This window comes from Eubalaena glacialis, chromosome 19 (assembly GCF_028564815.1).
Source record: "Eubalaena glacialis isolate mEubGla1 chromosome 19, mEubGla1.1.hap2.+ XY, whole genome shotgun sequence".
Classification (NCBI taxonomy): domain Eukaryota; kingdom Metazoa; phylum Chordata; class Mammalia; order Artiodactyla; family Balaenidae; genus Eubalaena; species Eubalaena glacialis.
Window position 1 is genome coordinate 62230160 of NC_083734.1, and position 24044 is coordinate 62254203.

The 24044-nt window shown below is 53.5% G+C and overlaps 1 protein-coding gene across 1 annotated transcript in view; it reads left to right on the forward strand.

Moving 5' to 3' along the window:
* Positions 1-23782, forward strand: part of RGS9 (regulator of G protein signaling 9) — a 65022-nt gene extending 41240 nt beyond the window's left edge. The window contains exons 12-19 of the mRNA XM_061174688.1: positions 1264-1377; positions 4459-4574; positions 8040-8127; positions 8606-8744; positions 10382-10467; positions 12691-12808; positions 21233-21675; positions 23072-23782. Of these exons, the coding sequence (XP_061030671.1) occupies positions 1264-1377; positions 4459-4574; positions 8040-8127; positions 8606-8744; positions 10382-10467; positions 12691-12808; positions 21233-21675; positions 23072-23222 (1255 nt within the window). The 3' untranslated portion in view covers positions 23223-23782. The remainder of the gene's footprint in view (positions 1-1263; positions 1378-4458; positions 4575-8039; positions 8128-8605; positions 8745-10381; positions 10468-12690; positions 12809-21232; positions 21676-23071) is intronic.
* The last annotated feature ends 262 nt before the right edge of the window (positions 23783-24044 follow it).

Consider the following 24044-nt stretch of genomic DNA (forward strand, 5'->3'; position numbering starts at 1 on the left):
AGGTGCTGATCGGGGTGGGAGATACTGTGTTTTGTCCAGTGCCTTTCTTCCAATGTGGTTAGGGTTAGGCTCTTGTAAAAATCTTCAAGTATCTTTTGACATCCTCCCAAACCCCTAGTTTGCGAAACTACCACCTGCCCGAAGATACATGCCCTGACCTCACCCACCTTTTGCAGTGACTTCTGTCTGTGGCTGCTGGGTCACAGGTGGGTCTGCACCCGGGTGCTCAGTGGGCGCTCACTTTGGGTTATAACGATGCTCATTGTTCTGTGATAAAGTCAGACCCACCTACTCTGATGTTCCAGAAACCCAGTTCCGTGAAACCAAATAGAAAGTCCATTAGAGGAGGTTGAAAGGCTACGCTGGATACTTCGTAGGCCCACTTTCCAAGTTTTATTTGTCTCAGAGCCTCATTACCATAATTTTGACATCATTATAGTGTTTGGACCTGTGGATGCATTTTTTTTCCCCTTCCCTTCAGCTGCTCCACTGTAAAGGTCTGATAAGAATAAGAAGGTCGTGGGGGAAATGGAGCCCAGGGGCTTGAGTTCGGCACAGAACTGTAAACCGAGAGCTCTGGTGTATCCCTCGGGCACGGTCCTGCTCTATCAAACTCTCATGGCTGTGGGCAGGCTTCGTGGCAGGTGTCTTACGTGTATACTACGGATGCAGTCCCCACCTATAGGGTGAAGGCATGCCAGGTTTTTTCCAAACTGCCAGATACCAGGACACGTGTTGACTCAGAATATCTAACCCGACTAGGAGGAATTAGCTCTTGCCCACATTTGTCTCAGTGAGACCACCGTTTTGAATACTGGGTCTGAGTTCCCAAATGCAGGCATTATTTGACCAAGGGTGGACCCCAGGGTGGCAACAGAATCTCACCAAGTCCGTGGCGACCTTGTGCTTCCAAGACGGTGCCAAGACACCTGTGTGAACACGTGCAAACAGAGTCAGCTTTGCATTTTGAAAACTCGTGATCAAATGTAAAGAGGCTGTATTTTAATGAAATACGTACAGAGAAGTTGCAAAGAACTGGTTTGGGAGACGACGTTTCATTTCACGACTAGAATAGGACAGATCTTGTTTAACACCTGCCAATCCCGAGGGCTGTTAGAGCGTTATTCTAAGAAGACAGGAACAAGTATGTAACTAAATCCATCAAGTTGAAGGAGGACAGCCTGGTCAGGTTGATAACCTGAGTGTTGATTTGGTCTCTGGGGTGTTGAACTTCTAGGAAATCGCTTTCCATTTGCTTTTCAGGATCGTCAAGTACAGTGAGCTGTTTTCGTCCAACGACGCCATCATGTCGGGCTGCCTTCCTAGCAATCCTTGGGTAACGGATGACACCCAGTTCTGGGATTTAAATGCCAAACTGTATGTATTCGAGATATCGGGGTCCTTTTAAAAGTAACTTTTTGAGTTAGAATTCACACACCATATAATTCACCCATTTAAAGTGTACAATTCAACGGTTTTTTACTATAGTCATAGAATGGTGCAGCCATCACCACAATTTTAAAATGTTTTCATCACCGAAATAAGAAACCCCCTACCCTTTGGCTATTACCCTCCAAATCCCCCTCCCCCCAAAACCCTCCAGCCCTCGGCAACCACTAAACTTTCTGTCTCCAGAGGTTTGCCTATTCTGGACATTCATATCAATGGAATCATACAATGTGTGGTCTTTTGTGATTAGCTTTTTTCACTTAGCATAATGCCTTCAAAGCTTATCCATGCTGAAGCAGGTATTCATACTCAATCCCGATTTATGGCTGAAAAATATTAATTTATATGCATATGCCACATTTTGTTTATCCATTCATCAGTTGATGGACATTTGGGTTGTCTCTGCCATTTAGCGATTGTGAATAATGCTGCTATGAACATTCGTGTGCTAGTTTTTATGTGGACATATGTTTTTCATTTCTCTGGAGTATGTACCTAGGAATGGAACTGCTGGGTCAAGTGGTAACTCTGCTTTAACAATACATAGATCGTTTTCGAAAAGAAAACAATCATCTTTATGGCTTTGCATTTTTGACTTCTGATTAGAGTAAAAATAAGTTCCTGGAAGGCAGAGCCCTAAACCTGCCTTGGGGAATTACACCCCTCACTCCTTTGCTGTTTGTGAAATTTGAACAGTTGTTGCTGCTACCTGTGCCTGCATAAATCTGTCATCTGGAAGAGGGGGCAAAGGCCAAAATGCAGAAGGGAAAAGCCCAAGCTAACATAGGGAGGAAGAAGAGAAGGGCAGCTCAGAGGGAAAGGTGGTGGAGGAGGAGGAGAGGGGAGAAGGGGCCGGGATGAGCGTGTGAGATGGGTGGGGAGAGATTGGAAAGACAGAGGGCGTCAGGTACGTGCCACAGCTGGGTCAACGCCAAGGCCATCACCACCTAAGCCATGAGGAACACCCAGGAGGCACAGATCCGGCCAGGTGAGCAGGCGTAGCTGCGGAAGCCTTTCACCCCCTCCGCGTAGCCTGCTATGGGCAGCGGACAGGTGAAGGGGGGCGCTCATCTGGAGTCGGGGGTCCACCGCAGAGCCCAAGACTCTAGAACCATCTTCTGGGGAGTCTTCCGGGGCCTCTAGTTATTAGGACAGTTTTCTGGAGCTTGTGTCTCTCTCGCAGTTATCAGAAGGGAGAGGCGGCCTGAACCTCCCCGTGCACAAGGATATGCAGAGGTCGGCTCTTGGGGGGGAAAGGCAGGGCCACCTGGTCAGGACGGGCATTGTCCTGAGAGGGTTTGGGAAGGAGGCGTGGATGCTGCCGGATGCTACGTGAAATGGAGAGTAGAGTATGGAAGCTTGAGGTAGAGATTTGCTGGTGAAGAAGAGAGGTGATGCTTATGTAGGAGCCCTTGATCAGAGGGTACTGAGTGGATGCCAGATGACCCCCCCCCCAAAAATGGGAGGCCTTCTTCTTAATGGTTTAGATTTTAGAACGGTATTAACATCACCTGGGAAGCTTAAAAAAAGTACAAAAACAGGGACTTCCCTGGTGGTCCAGTGGTAAAGACTCCGCGCTTCCAATGCTGGGGACGCGGGTTCAAACCTTGGTCTGGGAACTAAGATCCCACATGCCGCGCAGTGCGGCCAAACAAAACAAAACAGACGAAAACCCAATATCCAGCCCTTATCTCCAAAGCCTCTTGTTAACTGGCCTGGCTTACCTCCTCACCCCCATCAGCCCGTTGACCTCAGTGAGCAGTGAGGGTTCACAGGACGGGCTCGGAGCGTCCGCCCCCAGGGTTGGCCACGGACCAGCCGCATCAGGATCCTCCAGGAACTCGTGGGAAATGCAAGTTCTTGGGCCGCACCCGAGACTGAATCAAGAAGTTGGGGGATGGCACCCAGCAGTCCGTGTTTTAATGAGTCTCCCAGGGGATTCTGATGTCCGCTGAAGTTGGCACACCTGTTTGACACCGGGCCCTGCTTCTTACTGTGTGGGCCCGGGCAAGGGTTTACCCTCTCTGAGCCTCCGTCGTCTTGGAAATACAGTGGGGACGATGCTATCCAGCTGGCCGTGTTCCCTTAGGGACCCAGCGATGGGTGTGTGTGTAAAGCACAGTGCGTCACAGATGGTGACTCCGTAAGTGGTAGCTGTTATTCGGGGATTCTTACTGTTTCCACGCTGATGTTAGGGAAGTGTAAGCTCGCCTGACCGACTTGAGATCCCACAGACATCACTTGTACCCAGTCACGGTTTCAGCTGTTGCATCAGTGGGCAACGTGGTGTCTGGGACTTGGGAACCTCTGTTTCCAAGGGGCTGTGTTGGGTTACGGAGAATTCCATAAGGAATAGGAGAAAAGCCAACAGTTTTCCGGATTTTCTAGACCGTGAGACCCATCCCATGCTAGCTGGGCTCGCGTGTCCTTCCTGAGATTGAAGCATGTTCAGAACAAGGGGGGGGTGGAGTGGGCCTGGCATCGTAGGGGAGGCTCTGGGAGAGGGTGCACGGCTGGCAGGGCCTGTGGGGTGTCTGCCTGGGGGCACGGGGCCTGAACAGGGCAGGAAGGGTCACCAGATGTTCCTGTGGGGAAGGGGCGTCGAGGGGGTGGCAGTGGCCGCAGCACCCATCACTGGGGCCGTTCTGGGGTTCTCTCTGGTCTGGTGTGGCAGCCTGGCCCCCTGGTCTCCACAGGCCTTGGAGGAGGCGTGCATGGCCCTCTGCCCTGAAGGGTTAGCGTGAGGCTCTCTGCTGGGGGCCTCCTTCCCCCCGCTGGGGAGGCCAGATCCTGAGACGAGGCCCAGGGGACGTGCCTGAGGCTGCATTTTCCAAGCAAGGGGTTACTCGGCTTGTTTGTGCGGGGATGGGGGAGGGGAGGGTTGGGTCGTGCCCTGGGCCGGGGGACTCGCGGAGGTTAGCAGGGGCTGAAGCCCCCTCGCCCCACGCAGGCTGCCCCCTGGCACAGCCCTGAGTGTCTGGAGCACTTAACAAATCGTGGTCCTTGCAGGGTGGAAATCCCAACCAAGATGCGGGTGGAACGATGGGCCTTCAACTTCAGCGAGCTGATCCGAGACCCCAAGGGCCGACAGAGCTTCCAGTACTTTCTCAAGAAAGAATTCAGTGGTGGGTCTCTGAGTTTTTTAAATAAAATATTTGCTTTTAGAAATATTCCTGAACGTCTAGCCTAGGGCTCCGAGGATGCTCGGAAGGTGTTTCCATAGCTCTGCTTGGGCCGACTCTCATCCTGGACCCGGCCTCTCCATTGGCTCCTGGGGGCCCCGCAGTCGGGGGAATTGCTTTGCTCACAGAATCCACGTGGACATGACTCAGGTTTCCAAGGCTCCGTCCCCTCTGGCTGCCCTCACTGGCTCGCCCTGATCCCTGGCTCTCCCACCCCCGAGCTCCCAGGTGTGCTGCCGCCATGGGCCTGGTTTTCTTCAGCCCAGGGCTCCTCTGCCGTGGCCGCCCGTTCAGTTCACCTGGATCCCATCCCCAGAGGTTCCTTTTTAGTTGGTTTGGGGCGGAATCTCTGAAGTCTTGAAAACCCCCCACGTGATACTGACATGTGGCCATGATCGAGAGCCACTGTCTCAGCTCCTGGTCTGCTGCTTCCTTGGAGGATTTGAATGGAATGGATGGGGCCACATTTTATACCCCAGCTCTGGGCGGCTCATTGTGGGAGGCCCCTGCAGCCTCGTAAATACACTGCAGTGGGAGACACCTGGGAAAAGCAAAGGCCAGATCAGGACCAACTTCCCTAGGCGGAGCATTCCATGGGCTTCACCACCTTCCCTGAAAGATTTACTTTTATGGGGTTCCTTTATTTCTCTCCAAGTCCCCAGTCGTGGGGAGCATCACACTTGAGCCTTGACACAGCCTGGCTCCCCAAGACCCACTGGCCTGTGAGGTTGCACCTGAAAGCATCCCACGGGACTTGCCATGAGCCTGTTTGACTGCCGGATGCACACATTACATGCTAAGATGGATTCTTGAAAATCGCTTTTTTCTGATTAAGCCTAATTGCCGTGAGGTAATAAAACCCGGAACAGTTGGATGGGAAAGGGAGCTGCTTTTAGGCCGGAAGCAACTGGTGAATAAGTGGATCCGGCGCCATCTAGTGGTCGGCTAACAAACTACACCCTGAGCTTATCCCACCCACGCGTTACTTAGTGTTGGTAAGAATCCATCCCCAAGATTTCCCTGCGTTATTAAAAGAGCACTATTGGTGATCTCGGGATGAGATTCCTGAGGCTTCCGGTACGAACAGAACAGGTAAATAATCAGTTCATTTAATTAAAATTTTAAAAATTGAGATATGCTTCACATGCTATAAATTCACAGACCGTGTCATTCGCATGCCCTTTTAAAGTGTGCCGTTCAGTGCTGTGTAGTAGAGTCACAGAGTTGCACAACAATCACCACTGTATAATTCTAGAACCTTTTCACCACCTCAAAAAGAAACCCCGGACCCACAGAAGTCGCTCCCTTTTTCTCTGTCTTCCTCTGCTCCCAACTCCCCGGCCCACCCCCCCAGCTCTAGGCAACCACTAATTTACTTTCTATTCTCATGGATTTGCCTATTCTGGACATTTCCTATAAATGGAATCATACCATATGTGGCTTTCTGTCCTCTTTCACTTAGCATAGTATTTTCAAAGTCTGTCCACGTTGGAGCATGTAATGGTGCTTCATTCCTTTTTATGACCAAATAATATTCCATTCTGTGAAGATACCACATTTTGTTTATCTACTTCTCAGGTGGTGGACATTTGGGTTGTTTCAACTTTTTGGCTATTATGGGTAGTACTGCTATGAACATTCACGTACACATTTTTCTGTGCTCATTTAATTTTTTTTTTACCCTGGTAAAATATTCATAACGTAAGACTTACCATTTTAACCATTCTAAGTGTAGAGTTCAGTGAAATTAACATCATTGTGCAACTGTCACCACCATCCGTCTCCGGAACTTTTTTATCTTCCCAAACCGAAACTCTATCCCCATTAAACACGAACTCCCCACTCCACTCTCCGCCAGCTCCTGGGAACCATTCTACTTTCTGTCTCTATGAACTTGACGACTCTAGGGACCACATATAAATGGAATCATACTGTATTTGTCCTTCTGTGTCTGGCTTGTTTCACTTTGCATGCTGTTTTCAAGGTTCATCCACATTGTAGCTATGTCAGAATTTCCTTCCTCTTTAAGGCTGAATAATACTCATTGTATGTATGCACCACATTTTGTTTATCCATTCATCGGCTGATGAACGTGTGGGTTGTTTCCGCCTTTTGACTAGTGTGAATAATTGCTCATTTAATTTTACCTTTAAGCAATTAACCGTCTTGCCGTGGGCAAGGTGGTCTACGGGGCACTTGCTGTAAGACCAATGGCTGTCACACCAACGGCTGTCACACCAATGGCTGTCACTTAAGAGCACTGCTGGCCTGTTTACTCATGCTTGTGACCTCGGTGCCAAGAACACCCTGAACTTTATGCTGAAGACGAAGGAGCTCTATAGAGTTACGGGACAGAGGTCAACTAGCTTAGGATCGTGCAAACTTTTCCAGTCTAAAATGCCTGGGAGCCTTCTAGAGAATACTGGGAATGGAGAGGAGGGGATGGTCTGGTCCATTTCCGCCCACCATGGCATTCCGTGATTCACCTCCCCCCCCGCCCCACATGCACACACAGGCACACACACACATGCGCACACGCGAATACACAGACACGCGCACGCACAATGTACACACATACACATGCACACGTAAGCTCTTGCTCTCCCACTGGAGTGACCCCCTTTATTTTCTCAGGCGAACACTGGCCACCTGGGATGGTGCACCGAGGTGTTCGCACTACTGGGGGCTGGGAGAACCCGTTAGAGAAGTTGGAAGGAAATGGGGCGGGGCGGCAGCTGGCTTTCCTCCTGGGCCCAGAGGCGCAGACTCTCTGGCTCAGGTGACCAGGCCTTCCTGAGAGCCAGCCCGTCAGCATCGCCGCTTCGGCAGCATCTCCGTGAGGGTCTTTGGCTGGAATACGCCCCACGAGGAGCCCTAAGAGACGGGCTCTCTGTGCACAAAGGAGGTGGGAGTCACGTGCGTCATTGACCAGGAGCAAAGTCACCAGGACCCTTCACGGAGAAAACCTACAGAGCAGCGACGCATGCGTCCCAGCCTAATCAGATGTCACTTGTCCAAGCAAGGTGTGCGACATCCTGGATGAAGAGGAACGAGACCGCCTCTGGGGGTTCATCTGAGCTCTGACTTGTGTGCCCTGGGGGAAAGCGCAGGTTCCCGGCAGACACGTAGGGCTGCACACAGGGCACGTGCCCCCCTGGTTCACTGCCGGAGCACGTAGGTGCGCTCACTGGGGTAACAAGCCTCTCCGGGGCGCTGGACGGAGGACGGGCTCCTTCTCCCCAGGAGCGTGTGGTCCCGCCCCCGACATGCTCGCCGCTCCAGGATGGGATGTACCCCAGCTGACCCGTTTCTTTTCTTTCCTCCCTTCCCCTCCCATCTGGGCTCCTGTCCGGCTGTCGCCGTGGACCCTCCCCCCGCCCCCCGCACCCCCCCTCCTGGCCCGCGCAGGGGAGAATCTGGGATTCTGGGAAGCCTGTGAGGATCTGAAGTACGGAGATCAGTCCAAGGTCAAGGAGAAAGCGGAGGAGATTTACAAGTGAGGATGAGCCAGATTGGTGGGGAGGCCTCCCCGCGGCACCCCAGCCGGCCCCCCCAACCCCGGTTACGCTTGAGGTCGGAGACTGGATGGAGGCCCCCCCACGCCTCGCGTCCCCATCGGTCACCGCACCTCGCGCTGTGGACACCTCACCCCTGCTCCGGGAGGCTGGAGGTCCTGGGAGAAAGCTGGGGGAGGGTCACCCCACCCACTTTTTGCTCTCTCTCTGTCAGAGGTTGGGAATTCCAAAGTGAAACACAAGTTCACATTCCCGATGCTGGCAGGGCTGTTTTCTTGCTTCTAGGAAACGTTGCTTGACGCCCTGTTCAAATGCTTTAGTGTCTCCTAAAAAAAGGACCACTTTCACCCCGGGGGACCCAAGCCACGTCTGTCAACCCCTCGCTCCCAAGCAGCTGTTAACTTTTCATCCACTGACTTGGTCTGGCTACTTTTGCTGACATTTTCTTCCCCGTCTCAGGCTGTTCCTGGCCCCAGGGGCGAGGCGGTGGATAAACATAGACGGCAAAACCATGGACATCACGGTCAGGGGGCTGAAGCATCCCCACCGCTACGTGCTGGACGCCGCGCAGACCCACATCTACATGCTCATGAAGAAGGTAGGCGCGGCCGTGGTGAGGGTGCACGGAGGCCCGGAAGCCCTTCCCTCCCCAGGTACCGGGAAGGTTCTTTAGATGTGGGGAAAAGGGAGAGAATGTGTGGTTACTGCTTTGCTGGTGTTAGATGCAGAGCTGTCAGCTCTCTTTTCCTCCTGCCCGCCCGGCTGGCCCCTCCGTGTGCTCCTGAGCCCTCTGGCCAGGGAGGACTGCCTGCCTGCAGAGGCTGTGTGCCCTTTTTTTTAAAAATCTATTTATTTATTTATTTATTTTTGGCTGCATTGGGTCTTCGTTGCTGTGCACGGGCTTTCTCTAGTTGCGGCGAGCGGGGGCTACTCTTCGTTGTGGTGCGCCGGCTTCTCATTGCGGTGGCTTCTCGTTGCGGAGCACGGGCTCTAGGCACGTGGGCTCAGTAGTTGTGGCAGGTGGGCTCAGTAGTTGTAGCTCGCGGGCTCTAGAGCGCAGGCTCAGTAGTTGTGGCGCACGGGCTTAGTTGCTCCGCGGCATGTGGGATCTTCCCGGACCAGGGCTCGAACCCGTGTCCCCTGCCTTGGCAGGCGGATTCTTAACCACTGCGCCACCAGGGAAGCCCCTGCGTGCCTTCTTATGGCTCCTCACTCTGCAGTCGTCGTGTAGACCGTCATGACATAGTGGCTGCACCAATTTACATTCCCCCCGCCGTGTAGGAGGGTTCCCTTTTCTCCACACCCTCTCCAGCATTTGTTATCTGTAGACTTTTTGATGATGGCCATTCTGACCAGTGTGAGGTGATAACTCGCGGTAGTCCTGATTTGCATTCTCTAATGATGAGCGACGTGGAGCAGCTTTTCATGTTCCTGTTGGCCATCTGGATGTCTTCTTTGGAGAAATGTCTATTTAGGTCTTCTGCCCATAGCTCTCATGACTTTGACTGCTACTACTTAGTCTTTAGAATGGTACCGTTTCAATAGATTTTTTAAAATTCTCAATTGGTTGTTGAGAAATTCTCCTAGATGTTTCTGTGGGCTTTGTCCCATGTATGTCACGACTAGAGCTGGCAGTCGGCTTGCGGGGAGCAAGCGTTCAGGAAGCGACTTCCCTGAACCTGCCGAGGGTCCCAGCAAACAGCCACACGAGAGGAGTCGGAGCCTGGGGCTTTGTTTGGTTGGGCTGGGTTTGGTATTCTTTTGCCTTTCTACTGAAATTCAGGGGAGAAGGGGTTGTGAGTGGGCTTTGAAGTGGAGGTACTGGGTGGGCAAGGTTGGAAGCAAGGGTCTGCTGTTCCATGCGTACTTCGCTGAAGAGCCCTCGAGATTCTTTGGGGGTGGCTATGGGCCAGGGTTCTCTAGCGCGAAGGGCAGCAGCATCTGGCCAAGACTCAGCGTGTCCCACACCCCGGGTCTCTGATTCAGCAGGACTGGCGTGGGCCTGAGAATGTGCATTTCTAGCAAGTGGCCAGGTGAAATGGATGCTGCCGGCATGGGGACCACACTTGAGCACCGTGGCTTTAGACACACATCTGAATGCCTTGCACACAAGGATACAAATCCTCTTAACTTTGCAATCTCACTGCTGAGGGAAGGCTGGGGAAACGGCAAGTGTATTCGTTTGATGTGACACTTTCCCTCTCATAGTAACTGCTTTTCTCTTGTTCCCGCTAGGACTCTTATGCCCGCTACTTAAAATCCCCAATCTATAAGGAAATGCTGGCCAGATCAGTTGAACCTCAGGAAACCACCAAGAGAAGGCAAGTGGAATGGGTTGCAATCACTCATTGCCTGCTGCTTTGTTTACAGGGAAAGGAGGGTCTCTTTCAGCCAAATGGCTATTATCAAGATATTTGCTGGATGAAAATATTGGGGACTGGGAAGTATTTCTTAGGGTCTGACTGCCTTATTGTCTTCACCATCCTCTGAAATCATGCTGGCAAGATGTACATAGTAATTACCGCCAGTAAGTTCTGTTTCCCTGACACTGGCTTCAAAGAGTTTTGATTATGAGCTGGGATAATGACCTTTATTACAAATGGAAGCATCTCATTGGCTTTTTAATTGCTACACTTCTCCACCTCCAAACTGATGTGTAGGAATTAATTTAGCTACATCCTGGTAATGTCCTCTGTAACGGCCTAAGACTGTGGAGAGAAGAGCAGATTGCACCCCAAGAAAAATATAGACTCTTAGGGAAAATGTACAGGAAAACTCTAAGTATTCTTGCTGACCCCGGGGGACTGCCTTCTTTATTCATTCTCACCTTCCTCATTGGAGATATGGAGCATCCCATCTGGCAGAGCCCTTGGGCAAAGGATGAAATGTTCTGAGGGGCAGTTTGAACTCCTTTTTTGGGGGAAAAAGAAAACTCTACAGGGACTGAAGATTCAAAAGAGTAGCCAAACGGCAGCTTGAACAAAGACGCAGGACTTTGGCGGAGGTTTTCCCAGCGCCAGCGCATGTCCTGTCCTCCCCTCCCCAGGCCCCCCCTTAGTAGATGTCCCCCCCCCCCCCGTTTGCCAGCTCAGCCCACGCTGGGCTCTTTTTCCAGAGTCTCCAGTCAATTCAAAAGACGGGTGGTTGGACCAGAGCCTTTGTCAAAGGAGCTTAAAAAAAACCCCAACTTGGTTTCATTCTTGAGGATAATGGCCCTGTTATGAAAAGGAGAGAAAGGAGGTCTTTGTGGTGCTATTCTTCTAGGTTCACGGGGTAAGGAAGGGAGTTCAGTGTCCCTGGGGACTTGAAAGCTTTTCTTTAAGCCACAAGAAAGGGCCATAATAGCTCCAGAAGTTCTGCCAGAAAGTAGTGGGGAAGGGAGGAGAGCCTCGTATGTCTCTCTCCAGATGTTTTTTAAGTTGGCACAGACCTGAGAAATCAGCTGAGATCTTTTGTGGGGCATCCGGGTGCTTGGCTGGGGTGGCACTAGACCACAGGTGCAGTGCTCGGCTGTGAGGTCGGGTACCGCGGTCCGGTGATGCTGTCACCGCTACCGGGAGTGAGAACACCCCCGTGGGGCGTGGGAAGCCCGGCTCGGAACTATGTGGGGCTGACAGGGCGGGTATGAGTTTGTCCCGTGACTCTCAGGCGTGAGACAGCGCACAAAACTTAATTTTTCCAGGACAAGTTAAATGGAGCTCCAGGAAGTCAGGGCTCCTGGGAGCCCTGACTTACGGGTAGCGGAGCCCTCTTCCTCCCTAGGGTGGATGCTAGAGTTCCAGGGGCTTACGTGGTCCTGAAATTTGGGGAGGTCCTAGGTTTTAAGTCTTCCCTTGCTGCTGAAACGCTTATTTTCCAAGCCTGCTCTCCATCGCCTGCCTCACTTAGATACCTGGAGCTTTGTCGTGGCTCCCGAGGTCGTGGTGGAGAGTTTGGGGTCGCGGATCCACGCTTGGCTTTCGGGGAAAGGGCTGACGGCTCGCGCATGCGCACGGCGCTTTGGAGGAAGGGTCCGCCGGGTCTGGTGCATGCGCACAGCGCACGGCTCCTCATCAACCCTCTTCCGGACCCTTCCCCTTGCTCTGCCCGTGCAGCCTCGCTCTTCGATGGCCTCGCTCTTTCCTTCCTTTCCAGAACCTTGGCTTCTGAAAACAAGCGTTCCAATTCTCCCTGGAGGCAAGAACCCCTGGGTTTCCAGTATCCAGACCCTCCTTGTCCGCTTCTTTCTGGAAGGGCCTCCAGGAAGATAAGATGCCTCGTTGATTTCTAAACCTCATGAAAGGTGGTCTTACTTGGCACCATCTGAGCCTTTCTGGCCGCGTCTAAGCCTAAGATCTGATGGCAGCTGGTCCTCAGTCTGGTCCCATCCTCCCAGCGGGGAGAAAAGAGCCACGGCTGGATGTGCCTCTGAGGGCCCCCCTTGAGGTTCCCCGCGGGGATAAGGGGCCGATCCGGAGTCCGGCCTCACCTCCCGCCAGGTGTGCCAGTGTCGCTTCGGGGAGCGCGTGGCCCTCCACCGACCACCGTTCTCTCCTCCCGTTCAGATCGAGCCTCCCGTTCATGCGGCGTCCCCTGCGCTCCAGCCCAAGCCCCGTCATCCTAAGGCAGCTGGAAGAAGAAGCCAAGGCTCGGGAAGCGGCCAACACGGTGGACATCACCCAGGTCATGAGCAAGCTGGACCGCAGGAGCCAACTCAGAAAAGAGCTGCCTCCCAAATAAATCCACAGTTACTTATTTATTCCTGGGGGTGGCGGAGGCACGCGGGCGAGGGCGGCAGAGGGGGTAGGGGGAGAGTCTAGAGGGTTCTGCTCCCCATTCATGGGGCGGTGGGCCAGTCGGGTTCACCCCCGATTCCTCGGACCCCTGTCTTGGGCTTCCTCCTACCCCTCCAGATCGCCAAGGGGCCGGGCGGGCACGGGGGAGGGGGGGAGAGGGGGGCTGCACCTGACTCCGTTGCTGCGACATCGCCTGTCTTACCCTCCGGAGTCCTTGGGGGTGAGAGCCAGAGAGAAAAGCTGCTTCGTGAACCGCCATTGGCGAGAAGGGCGTAGTTAACTACCCCCAGGGCATCGTTCCGCACGTTTGTTTCCAGTAGCTTCATGAAGCTCCTCCTCCCATCTCTCCAATTTAGACTCTGCCGCTAAAGCAGCCAGGGACGGGCCCCCCAACCAGGGGCTGGCTGCAGGGCTCCCCAGTAGATGCCCTTTCCTGGGGCCCCTCTGTCACACCTGCCTGGAGAAGCTCTGCTGAGACATTTCTATTGAGCTTGTTCTTAGTCCTAAGTTTTGAGGGTTGGTGGGCTCTCTCCTTCGCTTTTGCCTCCCCATCCCCCTTTTACATGATGCCAGGGGAATTAGTAGCTTGTAGGAATGAAGGACTTAGGCCAGAGGCTTCCAGAGAAGTCCAGGTAAAATGGAGCATCTTTTTGGTTAAAGGACAAAGGTGCTGATGTCTTCATTCATGGGAGGAGGGATGGTTAGAGGTCTGTGACATTTTCAAAATGAGTCAGGGTCAAAGATAGTACTCTTTGGGATATCTAGATGTTGGTGCTTCCCTCCTCCGTAGCTTTAGATTAGGCTAGCCTGTGGTCAGGGGTGGCGGGGGGGTGGGTGGTGGTCAGGACAGTTCCATCTCTGACCTTGGAGGCCTAAAGGTAATTCTTGAAGTTGGGTTTGCTCCTGTACACCTGTGTAAGAATGCAAAAGAGATAAAACAAGTGGATGAGCAAGGTACCGACCTTCTACATCAAGAAGACTCACTCAGCAAATTAACTGAGCACCTATTATGTGCCAGGCATTGGTGAATAACATAGACATGGTCCCTGCCTCATGGAGCTTATAGTCCAGGACTGACAAAAAAATAAGGTGTATCAGGTAGTGTATCAGGTAGCTGCTGCTGTGTAACAAACAAGCACACAACTAGAGTGGTATAGAAGAATAAGTGTTCATGGCTTATGCATATAGGGTCATCTCTGTGGCTCTGTTGATCTTGGTGGGGCTCATTCCCACACCTGGTGAGGGTTGATCTGTGGCAGCCTAGGCCGAGATGAGTTGAAGGATTCTGCTCACATGTTTCTTATCCTTCAACAGCCTGGCCTGGGCATGACCCTATGAGGATGGCAAAATTGCAGGGGAGTTGGTAGAAGCACGTAAGATTCTTGAGATGAAGGCCTGGAACTGGTGCCTCATCTTAATAACCAAAGCAAGTCACAAATCCAGCCTAGAATCAAGGGCTGGGGAAATCGATTCTACCTCTTCAGTGAGAGAAATTTCAAAGTCTCCTGGCAAAAGACAGGGAGATGTGGAGGGCTGAAGAACTGAGGCCATCCTTGCAATCGGCAACTCAAACAAAAATATGATAAAACCCATAGAATGTGCTTTAATGCATATGGTGCTGTAGTAGGGAGGATGAGGCATGTGTGGACTCAGGGGGTCTCTCTGAGGTGGTGGCGGATAAGCAGAGGATGCAAAAGATTTGGCCATAGAAGGAGTGCAGGTGAGGCAGGAAGAACTTTCCAGGCAGAGGGAGCTGTATGAGCAAAGGCCCAGAGGTGGGAAATGGCTCAGACTGAAAGGCCAGGTGAAAGGAGCCTGGTAGACAAAGGAGCAGTGGTACAAGATGAGGTTCAAGAGGTGGGCAGGGCAGGCCATCGAGGGCTTTCCAGGCCATTGTAAGAGGTTTGAGGCTCTTGGTTTCATGTTAGCAAAGGGATTCTATTACTCTCCCCGTCTTCCCCAGTCATAGACTGGTTTACACTCTGGAAGAGCAACTAGAGAGATGCTTTGTTCATCTCTCTTTTGAAGAATGTTGGAGTCCTCCAACTCAGGGGGAGTGCCTCAAGCAGAAATTTCAGGTGATGAACCATTGTAAACTGAGTGACATGAGGGAAGGGACCGTATCTCACTCACTATTTGGAATCTGATGCTTTAGATCTAGTGAGTTCTGCATAAACACATTACATGGATGGATGGATGGATGGATGGATGGATGGATGGATGGATGGACGGACGGACGGATGGATGGGTGGAAAGAGCCCTGGGTTTGGAGAAGGCCTCTTAGGCTCTTGTCCTCATTCTGTCGCTAGCCATGTGGTCTTGAGCAAGTCACTTCACCTCCCTGCTTCATAATTTTTGAAATGAGGGGTTGGGACCAGATCCATGTTTCTCAAACCAGACTCAGTGAATTCCAGGAGCATACCCAGCCTGGGGCATCAGTTTTACTTGAAGATTTGCAATGGAAGGAAAGTTAGATAATTTTTAAAATTTCACATTAAAATAATCATGAATATATTACGAATTAGACTGCAAGATGTACATGAATTTTTTAAGATAAAAGCTGAGACATCAAAGATATCTCATGCCTGGCTGTGGCAGGTTCAGGCTTTTGCCCTCAGACTCCTGGGAGAGCATGGTTGCCCAGTTCGCCTGCTGTTTGGCCTACTTCTGTGGGGAAGTTTGAGAAGCATGGAACTGGAGGTATTTGCCATCCATCCTAGTTACCCCTGTATGAGCTGAGGTTACACACCTAGCAAAATGGTGGTGGGGTGGTGGGAGAGTTGAAATGCACCTTGAATTCCTCAGGACACAGAGCATGTCTTGTTCATCTTTGGCTCAACGATTCGCCAGCCCACTCCTCACTCATGAGACATGTCTGCCTCATGTGCCTGTCAACCTCCTGCAGAGTACCCAGTGTTCTGTGTCAGACGCATAGTATGTGTGGCGCACGCATTGATGGAAACCTTCTCAGTGTCAGACACACAAGGATCCCCAGTCAAAGGAGAGGCACAGACATGTCAACAGAGTAGGTTATCGTTCCTTATTGGACGGATGAGTGCTTCCACATTACCCTTCTGAAGGAAGGGAGATGACACATGGCTTCACTTCTGGATGCGTTCCACAAGTGTATTCTATATATTTTTTATTATTAAAGTATAGTTGGTTTACAATATTATATTAGTTTCAGGTGTACAACATAGTGATTCAGTATTTTTATAGATTATACTCCGTTTAAACTTATTATAAAACATTGGCTATATTCCCTGTGCTGTACATTACGTCCTGGTATCATTTATTTTATACCTAGTAGTTTGTACCTCTTAATCTCCATCCACAAATGTATTTTAAACACCTGTTTTGTGTGAGAGCCCATGGTGGGTGCTATGGCACAGATGCAAAAATGGCCGAGGTGTTCTCTGCCCTCAAGGGGCTGACAAGGGTGCATGGAGGCGATCTAGGCTGGGTGGTGTACAGCACACCCGTGGAGCACAGAGATGGGGGAGAATTGTCTGGCCTGGGGGGTCGAGGGGGATCCACCAGGAAATTCTCATGTTTGGTAGAAAGGAGCCCTACCCAGTTTTGAGGTTTTGGAAGTGTGTCTGCTTCTAGACTCCAGCCACTGGTATCTGCTCCTGCCAGCTTTGATGCACTAACAGTAGCCCCACAGGGTCCATTTGAATCTCAAATGGTGTAAAAATAGTATTTATTTGGACAATAGTATTGATACATTTAAATTACTATGATATTCTCTATTCTGCTACGTACTTAGGCACCGTCTTAATTCCATTAATGCCATATTGTAAACAGCTTGAGTTTCTCTACCCATGTGGTGTATATCTGATGCTAGAATATAAGTTATGCCATAAGGTATACCAGGATTCATTTCCAGGCTTGGCTTTTAGAGAAAAGACTGCTTTTGTTGTGAGGGCTGAGTGGAAATACAAGGGCTGGGGAGTAGAGTAGAGTGCTTAGGAAAATGCCTGGCATATAAGTGCTCAGTAAATGCTAGCTGCCGTGATCATCGTCACAACCATCATTATTATTACCATCACCACCATCATCCCCATCATCCTTACCATCACCATCATCAACATCACCATCATCAGCACCATCATCATCATCAATATCACTGTCATCACCATCATCCTCACCATCGTCATCACCATCACCACCATCATCACCATCACCACCATCATCACCATCGTCACCACCATCATCATCATCAATATCACCATCATCATCACCATCATCCTCACCATCCTCACCATCACCATCACCACCATCATCATCATCAATATCACCATCATTGTCATCACCATCATCCTCACCATCATCACCATCACTATCGTCATTGTTGTCATCAGTATCATCATCACCAACCCTAGTAGCTTCATGGTCTTAAAGTAAGCTTGTTCTTCCTTGCATTTGTCAGTGTTGCACAATACAGTGGTTCATTATTCTTTATTATTTAGGGCATTTCCTGAGGTGTATTTAAAGCCTTGTTGACCCAAACCATCTTACTTCTCTTCTCTCTCAGAGTCTAGCTCTCCAGGGACCATTAGGATATATTTGAGGGGAAGAGAGTGGGGAATTGATGTCATGTCGCATGTCCGCAGTTCCTAGGAGAGGGCTGACCAGCAGCAGTGTGGTGACTGGTCAGTCCATGGGTCCCCAGTTTCGTCTGTTCAAGATGGGAGGGTCTTGCGCTGGGCGGTGGCAGAGGAGCTGACTGGTAGGAGAAATGGGGTGTTTGCCCACGTGGATTTTTCTCCACGGGGCCAACTGTGCTCATTTGCTTTTGGGGTCAGCAGGGAAAGGGCGAGTGAGAGGGGCTGGGAAGGGGGGACCGGTGCATGGCATGCGGCCCCCGGAAGGCGGCCCTCTCCGCCTGCCTGCTCCCAGGAAGTGGCCACAGGGTCTCCTGCAAATTCTCAGCCAGTTTCTGTACGGAAAGTGAGTTGCGTCTCTGCATCATCTGCTTTGCCTTTCATGAAAAGCCTGTGCTCGTGTTCTCGTGCCACTCAGCCCACTCCGTGTCATGCTCCTTCCGCGGCAGAATAAAACAGCAGCACAAAACAAAGCCAAGCTCTCCTTCACTGTGTCTCTGTTGTGTCATTTCTTTGCCACGTGCCTCGCACGCCGCTGCTTTGCTGCTTCACACCCGTGGTGGGTATAGGAGGGGCCAGGGTCGTGGTGGGAGTGGGTAGAAAAAGGCATCTTGCTCAGAGTGTCCAGGGCCACGTGGGCTGATGCCTGTTTGCCCAGAAGAAGGGACCTTCTCAGGCCAGGTAAGTGAAGCAGGACAGTAGCCACCTTCCTAACGTGTCCTGTCATTCATCCTGGAAAAAAGCAGGCGCTGGGGGGAGGAGTGGGGTGGAGAGGAAGGGCCAGAATTGGGCGGGGGGATGTGGCGGGGCTTGGCTGTCCTAAGCTGTATCGTCTTGGTCAAGCTGCATCATCTCCATGAGCCTCTGTTTTTTAATCTGTAAAGTGAGGATTATAGCAGGAGTTGACCGCAAATTCTGAGTGAGTGAGATTTAAGGTAATGAACTGGGGGTGGGTGTGTCCTCGCTTAACTCGATGGCTCTCCAACTCTCTGAACAAAGCCTGGTTCCTAGTTTGGCGTTTTGGCCCAGGACCCCAAGTCCCATCCAAACCCCCCAGGCAATGGGCTGGCAGCGTGGACCAGTAGGAAAAGCAAAGGCTTTGGGGTTACACGGACCTGGGTCAGAGTCTCATTTGGTCACTGTATTAGTGAGCGATCACTGAGGGACAGATTAGCACCGACAAGCACCATTTATCAGCTCGTAGTTGGCCAGGTGAGACTGGGCAGGACCCTCTGTTCAGGGCACGCGGTCGAGGTGTCGCGAGGCTGTGCGTGCTCTCATCTGGAGCCTCTTCCACGCTGTTGGAAGGATTCTGTCTCTTGTTGTGGGACTGAGGGCCCCATTTTTTTTGCCAGCTGTCGGCTGAGGGCTGCTCTCAGCTTCCAGAAGCCGCCCGAACTCCTTGCTGCACGCTCCCCACCCTCCATCTTCAAAGCCAACCGTGGAGAACTCCTCCCTCGTTGAATTCCTAATCGTGCTCCGAACCTCTCTGACTTCTGTCTCTCTGGCTTCTAGACTCAGATTTGAAGGGATCAGGTGATGGGATCAGGGTCACCGGGATAATCCCTTTTTGGAGTCGCCTGTGCCGTATGCCATAGGCTGACCTTGGGGATGACTGCCCCGTGACTTCCACAGCTCACACCCATCCTGAAGGGCAGGGGCAGGCATCTTGGTGCCACCTTAGAGTTCTGTGTTCCACAGTCACTGGTTTGTGATGGGAGCATGGGGACGGTACTGAACCCCTCTGGGCCTCAGTATTCTGGTCTCTAAAATGGGGTGGTTATAGATGCGTTGAGCACCTGGCACATCATAAGTGCTTCATAAACTGCAGGCCCGTACACCTGACGGTCATCGCCCAAACCCTTCATCGGGGCCCAGCCGTCCCTCTTGTTATTCTCCTTTGCAGGCTGTGCCCTGTAGGAGACAGGTGTCGGAAGTGCAGTGCACAGCTCCCCGAACTTACTGGGTCTTGCTTACTTGCAAAGCATCTCCTTCTCACAAGCAAAGTTTGTGAGACTTTGCTTTCCCTGAGTGCCCCCCGTGAGGTTCTCCTCCAGTGGGTCTGGGGTGGGGCTGGGATCTGCATTTGTAACGGGCACCCTGCGCGATTCTGACCTGCAGCCTGCACTGAGACATCCGGCTGGCGTCACCCACGCAAACTACGGAGCCAGTGAGCCTGGTTTTGCAAAATCTGCTCACCGTTCCCCGCGTTCCTGGGGCTTGGCTTCTGGAAGCCTTAGTTTTCTCATCTGTAAAATGGGCATAATAAGAGTTGACTGCCTCACCGAGTGGCTCTGGGAGATAAATGCAATAGTCCACATAAAGTGCTCAGCCCAGAAACTCACATTTGCTAAATTGTCACTGCATGTTAACAATAATCACAATGATGATTAGTATAATAACCCAGTGGCCTCAGCTCTGGGCCTCGGCTCTGGTTTGTCGGCCTGTCTGAGCAGTGGAACAGCATCAGTGGCTCCGAGCTGCTGTTTCAGAACCGAGTGTTGCTTGAGCTTCAGGGAGCTGGTGGGAGAGAGTGGAGACGGCCCTCCCCCACCCCGGCGGCAAAGCCCCCTGTGGCCCCCTGGCCTTGCTTTTCCTCTCAGGGCTGTTCTCGGATGTGCCCTTCCCTCTTCAGGTCGGGACCAGCACGCTCCTCAGAAGCCAGGAGACTCCAGCTCAGCGCCCGGAGCTGCCCTCCTTCGGCCCCAGGGCAGTGCCCAGGCCCCTGGGGACAGGTGGCTCCCTCTAAGCGGGACGTCTGTGTGGCTGTGACAGTTTCAAAGAGGGTTTTTCTTCCCTGAAGGCATTTCTCTCTTGGAGGCAGTGTTGGTCCAGCTGTCCCGGGAGCCCTCTCCCCGCCAGGACCAGCACAGCCCCCAGCTCCGTCCACACTGGACTCTGATGTGTCACGTGGCCAGGGCAGGCCTTCGGGGTAGGGGGGGCGGGACACAAAGCAGGCCGAGGAGAGGTGAGAGCAGAGAGCCTTCCTGCTGAGGATTCGGATTCTAGCTTCCGCCGTTAGCGCAGATGAAGCTCTCTCGGGCTCCTTCCCGACAGCGTGCCTGACCCCATGCTCCTGCCCCCCTGGTCGGCCCCCGTGGCCCAGGGAGGCTGATCTGCTGACCTGCTTCCCCTTTCCCCACCGATAACCTCCTTGTCTGTGTTTCCAGGCTCCTTCTCCGCGGAAGGTCCAGGTCCTGCTGCGCTGCCTGCGGGGAAGGGCACGGGAAAGGGTGGGCCCGGTCATCCCCAGGGGTGACCCGTGGACATGGGCTGGGGCTCGGGACCAGACGGGTGGTCTTAGGCCTGGGGGGGTCAGCACGAGCGCCTCGTGCCGCCTCCGCTGCTCTGTGGAAAGGGTGTTAGATGCCTCCAGACTCGAGGCGGAACCGAGGACGGAGAAGGGAGGGGATGATGGACCGTGCGTGCAGGCGGTGCTCGTTGCGGGCGGAGTCCAAGGCCGATTGGAAGTCCAGCCTGGCCGCACCCCGTGTCCCAGGCCTGGAAGAACGTCCGTCTGTGCCCTGGGATGCAACCCCCCAGCTCTGGGGACGTGGCCAGGGCTTGGGGACGGGCAGGCCCCTTGGTGGGAGGTCTGTGTGCGGCGTGCCCTCGGCCCAGGTGGCTGGGTCAGCCGAGCGCGGCCCGCGGGCCGTGGACCAGCCACACGGCTCACTCGGCGCTCTCCCCCTCCTTCTCTGCAGCCGGGCGACCGCGTGGCCCCCAGCCCTCACCTGGCCGTGTACACCGGGACCCGCCTGCCGCCCTGTCCCTCCAGCCCCCGCTCGCCGCGGAGGCCCTTCCCCTCGCCCGGCCGCTTCATCCGGCGGCCCAGCAGCACCGTGTGCCCCTCGCCCATCACGGTGGCCTTGGAGGGCTCCCCGGGCGAGGGGCAGACGCGGGAGGCCGCCCGCGGGCGCTCGGATGCTGGGACCGGCGGGGCCTCCGCGGACCAGCCCCGGCCCCGGGCCCCTCCCAAGGCCCGCGTGGCCCTGTCCCTCGGCCGGTTCCTGAGACGAGGCTGCTTGGCCTCCCCGGCCTTTGCCAGGCTCTCCCCCAGGTGCCCCCCTGTGCCCCACGGGAAGGTGCAGCCGCTGGGGGACACGGGCCGGCAGCTGCCACGACCGAGGTCCCGGAGAGCAGCCAAGTAAGGATGGAGGGGGGGGTGTGTGTGTGTGTGTGTGAGTGTGTGTGATGGAGGGGTGTGCGTGTCTGTGTGCGCACGCGCGGGCACGTGGATGGTGAGGACCGAGGCTCTGGGGGCTGGGCTGGGGGGCAGTAGGGGGCTGGGGGCTGGGCTAAGGGGCAGTAGGGGGGCAGTATGGGGGCTGGGGGCTGGGCTAGGGGGGCAGTAGGGGGCTGGGGGCTGGGTAAGGAGGATTCTGGGAGAACAGACACCACCCACAGGCCCATTAAACTCCTCGGCCTCTGAGTAGTTTCCAGACACTCAGTGCTGCCCTCTCCTGTCTTTCTGAGGAAAAGGAGAAGAGTGCCTTTCTTTTCCATCTTCTTTTCCCCTTTTTATACTCTTCCACCCACCCTGCTCCACCCGCAAAACGTTAATCTAATGAATCCGTCGCATTTTTAAAAGGGCCGAAAAGGTCAGTGGCAGCAGTGGGACCCACAGGCGGTGCTGGGGCCCCGGCACCCCCTCCCCCACCCCCTCCTGCACACACCCGCCCGGTGGCTCAGAGGGGCTGCAGGGGTGCTGATGGCGTCCAGTCTCTGCGCAGGGGCGGCCCCTCTAAACCGCACTGTGGGTGGTGCTGCTCCCACCTCTGAGGACCCCCTGCCCCGAAGCAGCTCTCTGGGTGCAGAACAGAGGCTCTGAGGGGCGCTTGCTCACTCCCGGACCAGGGGCAGAAAGAAAAGTTACAGACAATGCAAAACAAAGAATCAGCCCCCATCTTTATTTGGTTTGGGGGGGAGACAGCAGGCGGGGGGGCAACCTTGCGCCAACCGACAGGCTCCTGCGTTTGGCCCTGCCAGGTCTATGGAGAAAGAAGGCGCCTGCTGAGGTCTCAGGTTGCCATGGAGACCCACGTATCTGGCCTCTGCTGTGCGCTGTGCATCCGGGCATGGGGGAGGGGAGGGGTCAAGATCCAGGGTGAACATATCTGTTGATTCCTCCCAACTGGCTCTGCTGAGGGAATGTTCTAGCTTTGTGGCCACAGCCAGGCCACACGTACAGGCTTGGGGCTTTTAAAACTGTTCTCAGTGGCCACCACTTCATCAGAAGGCAGTTGAAAGGGGCTGAGGATTAAGTCCTGGCATGTTCTAGAGGAACATCCTGAATTCATCAAAACCATAAAAACTCAAGCCCCTTGAAAATGAAAGTAAAGCATTTTCTGAGTTATCCTTCATTCAGCAGGAAAATAGGAGCCTCCCTCCTTCCCCAATGAAAGGGATCCGCCGAGCCAATCCCTGCACACACAGCTTTTGGCAAATGCACCTGTGTCCATGCTTCTTCAGGGATGTCAGGGTGAGTTGGGGATTTGGTGACCTCCTATCCCCACACACCTGCTTTCCTCTTGTGCCTGAAGCTTCTTCCAGATCAAAATGGATGTGCCTATGGGGAGCGGGACCTGCCTCATGGACTTGGAGGACACGGAGACAGGAGAACGGAGTGACCAGGCCATAGAAAAGGAGGTCGTCTGCCCCTGGGAGAGCCTGGCCGAGGGCAAAGCTAGCTGAGCCCGGGGCCTCGGACTAGGCAGTCGCTCCCGCACACTCGGCTGGATGGGGCCGCGGGACATGCTTGCTCTAAACCAAAGCGCATTAAGATCATACTTGGGGATTGGAGAGACAAGATGGATGGATGATGGAGAAGAGTGCTGTGGCTGGGCTCCCCCTGGCCAGCCCCTTCCCTCGACCCTGACCCTCGGTCAGAAGAAAGGCATGTGGACCAGAGGACTTGACTTGCTGCCTTAAAACCGATAAAAGGTTACCTTGTCAAAGTGTTTTTGGATTGGAATGTTAGTGTGTGTCTGGTTTTATTAGGTATTTATGAGATAATCTCAAGTCTTCTTTGGTTTTCTGGACCAAGGGAACTGAATCACTTCCAAGAACTCCCTCCCTGTCTAAACTGGTTTTTATGTGATGCTCTCATCAACGGAGCCCCCCAGGAGAAAGCCCCAGGCTGTGGCATCACACAGGAAGAGGGGGCTGGGGAAAGGCATCCTTCTAGAATGCCAGGTGTGCTCCGATCCGCCCAGAAGCAGAGGCCAAGATGGGATGAGGTGGGCAAGGGGATTGCTGGTGGAGACACCTGTGAAGGATGATGGGTGGAGGCTGGAGAACAGGGTGAGGGCTCTCGGACCACGGTGCGGGGCTGACCTCTGGGGAGGCGGTGGGCAGGGAGTCTCAGATGGCGGAGCATTTCCAAGAACGTTTTGGCCAGGCTGCCCGGGTGTCCTTGAGCCTGTGTCTTGTGAGAATGGTTCGGAACCCCACCAAGCAAGGTCATTGGCTGGGAGCCCCTGTGGGCAGCCTGGCCCTGGTGTGGACGTGCTGGGG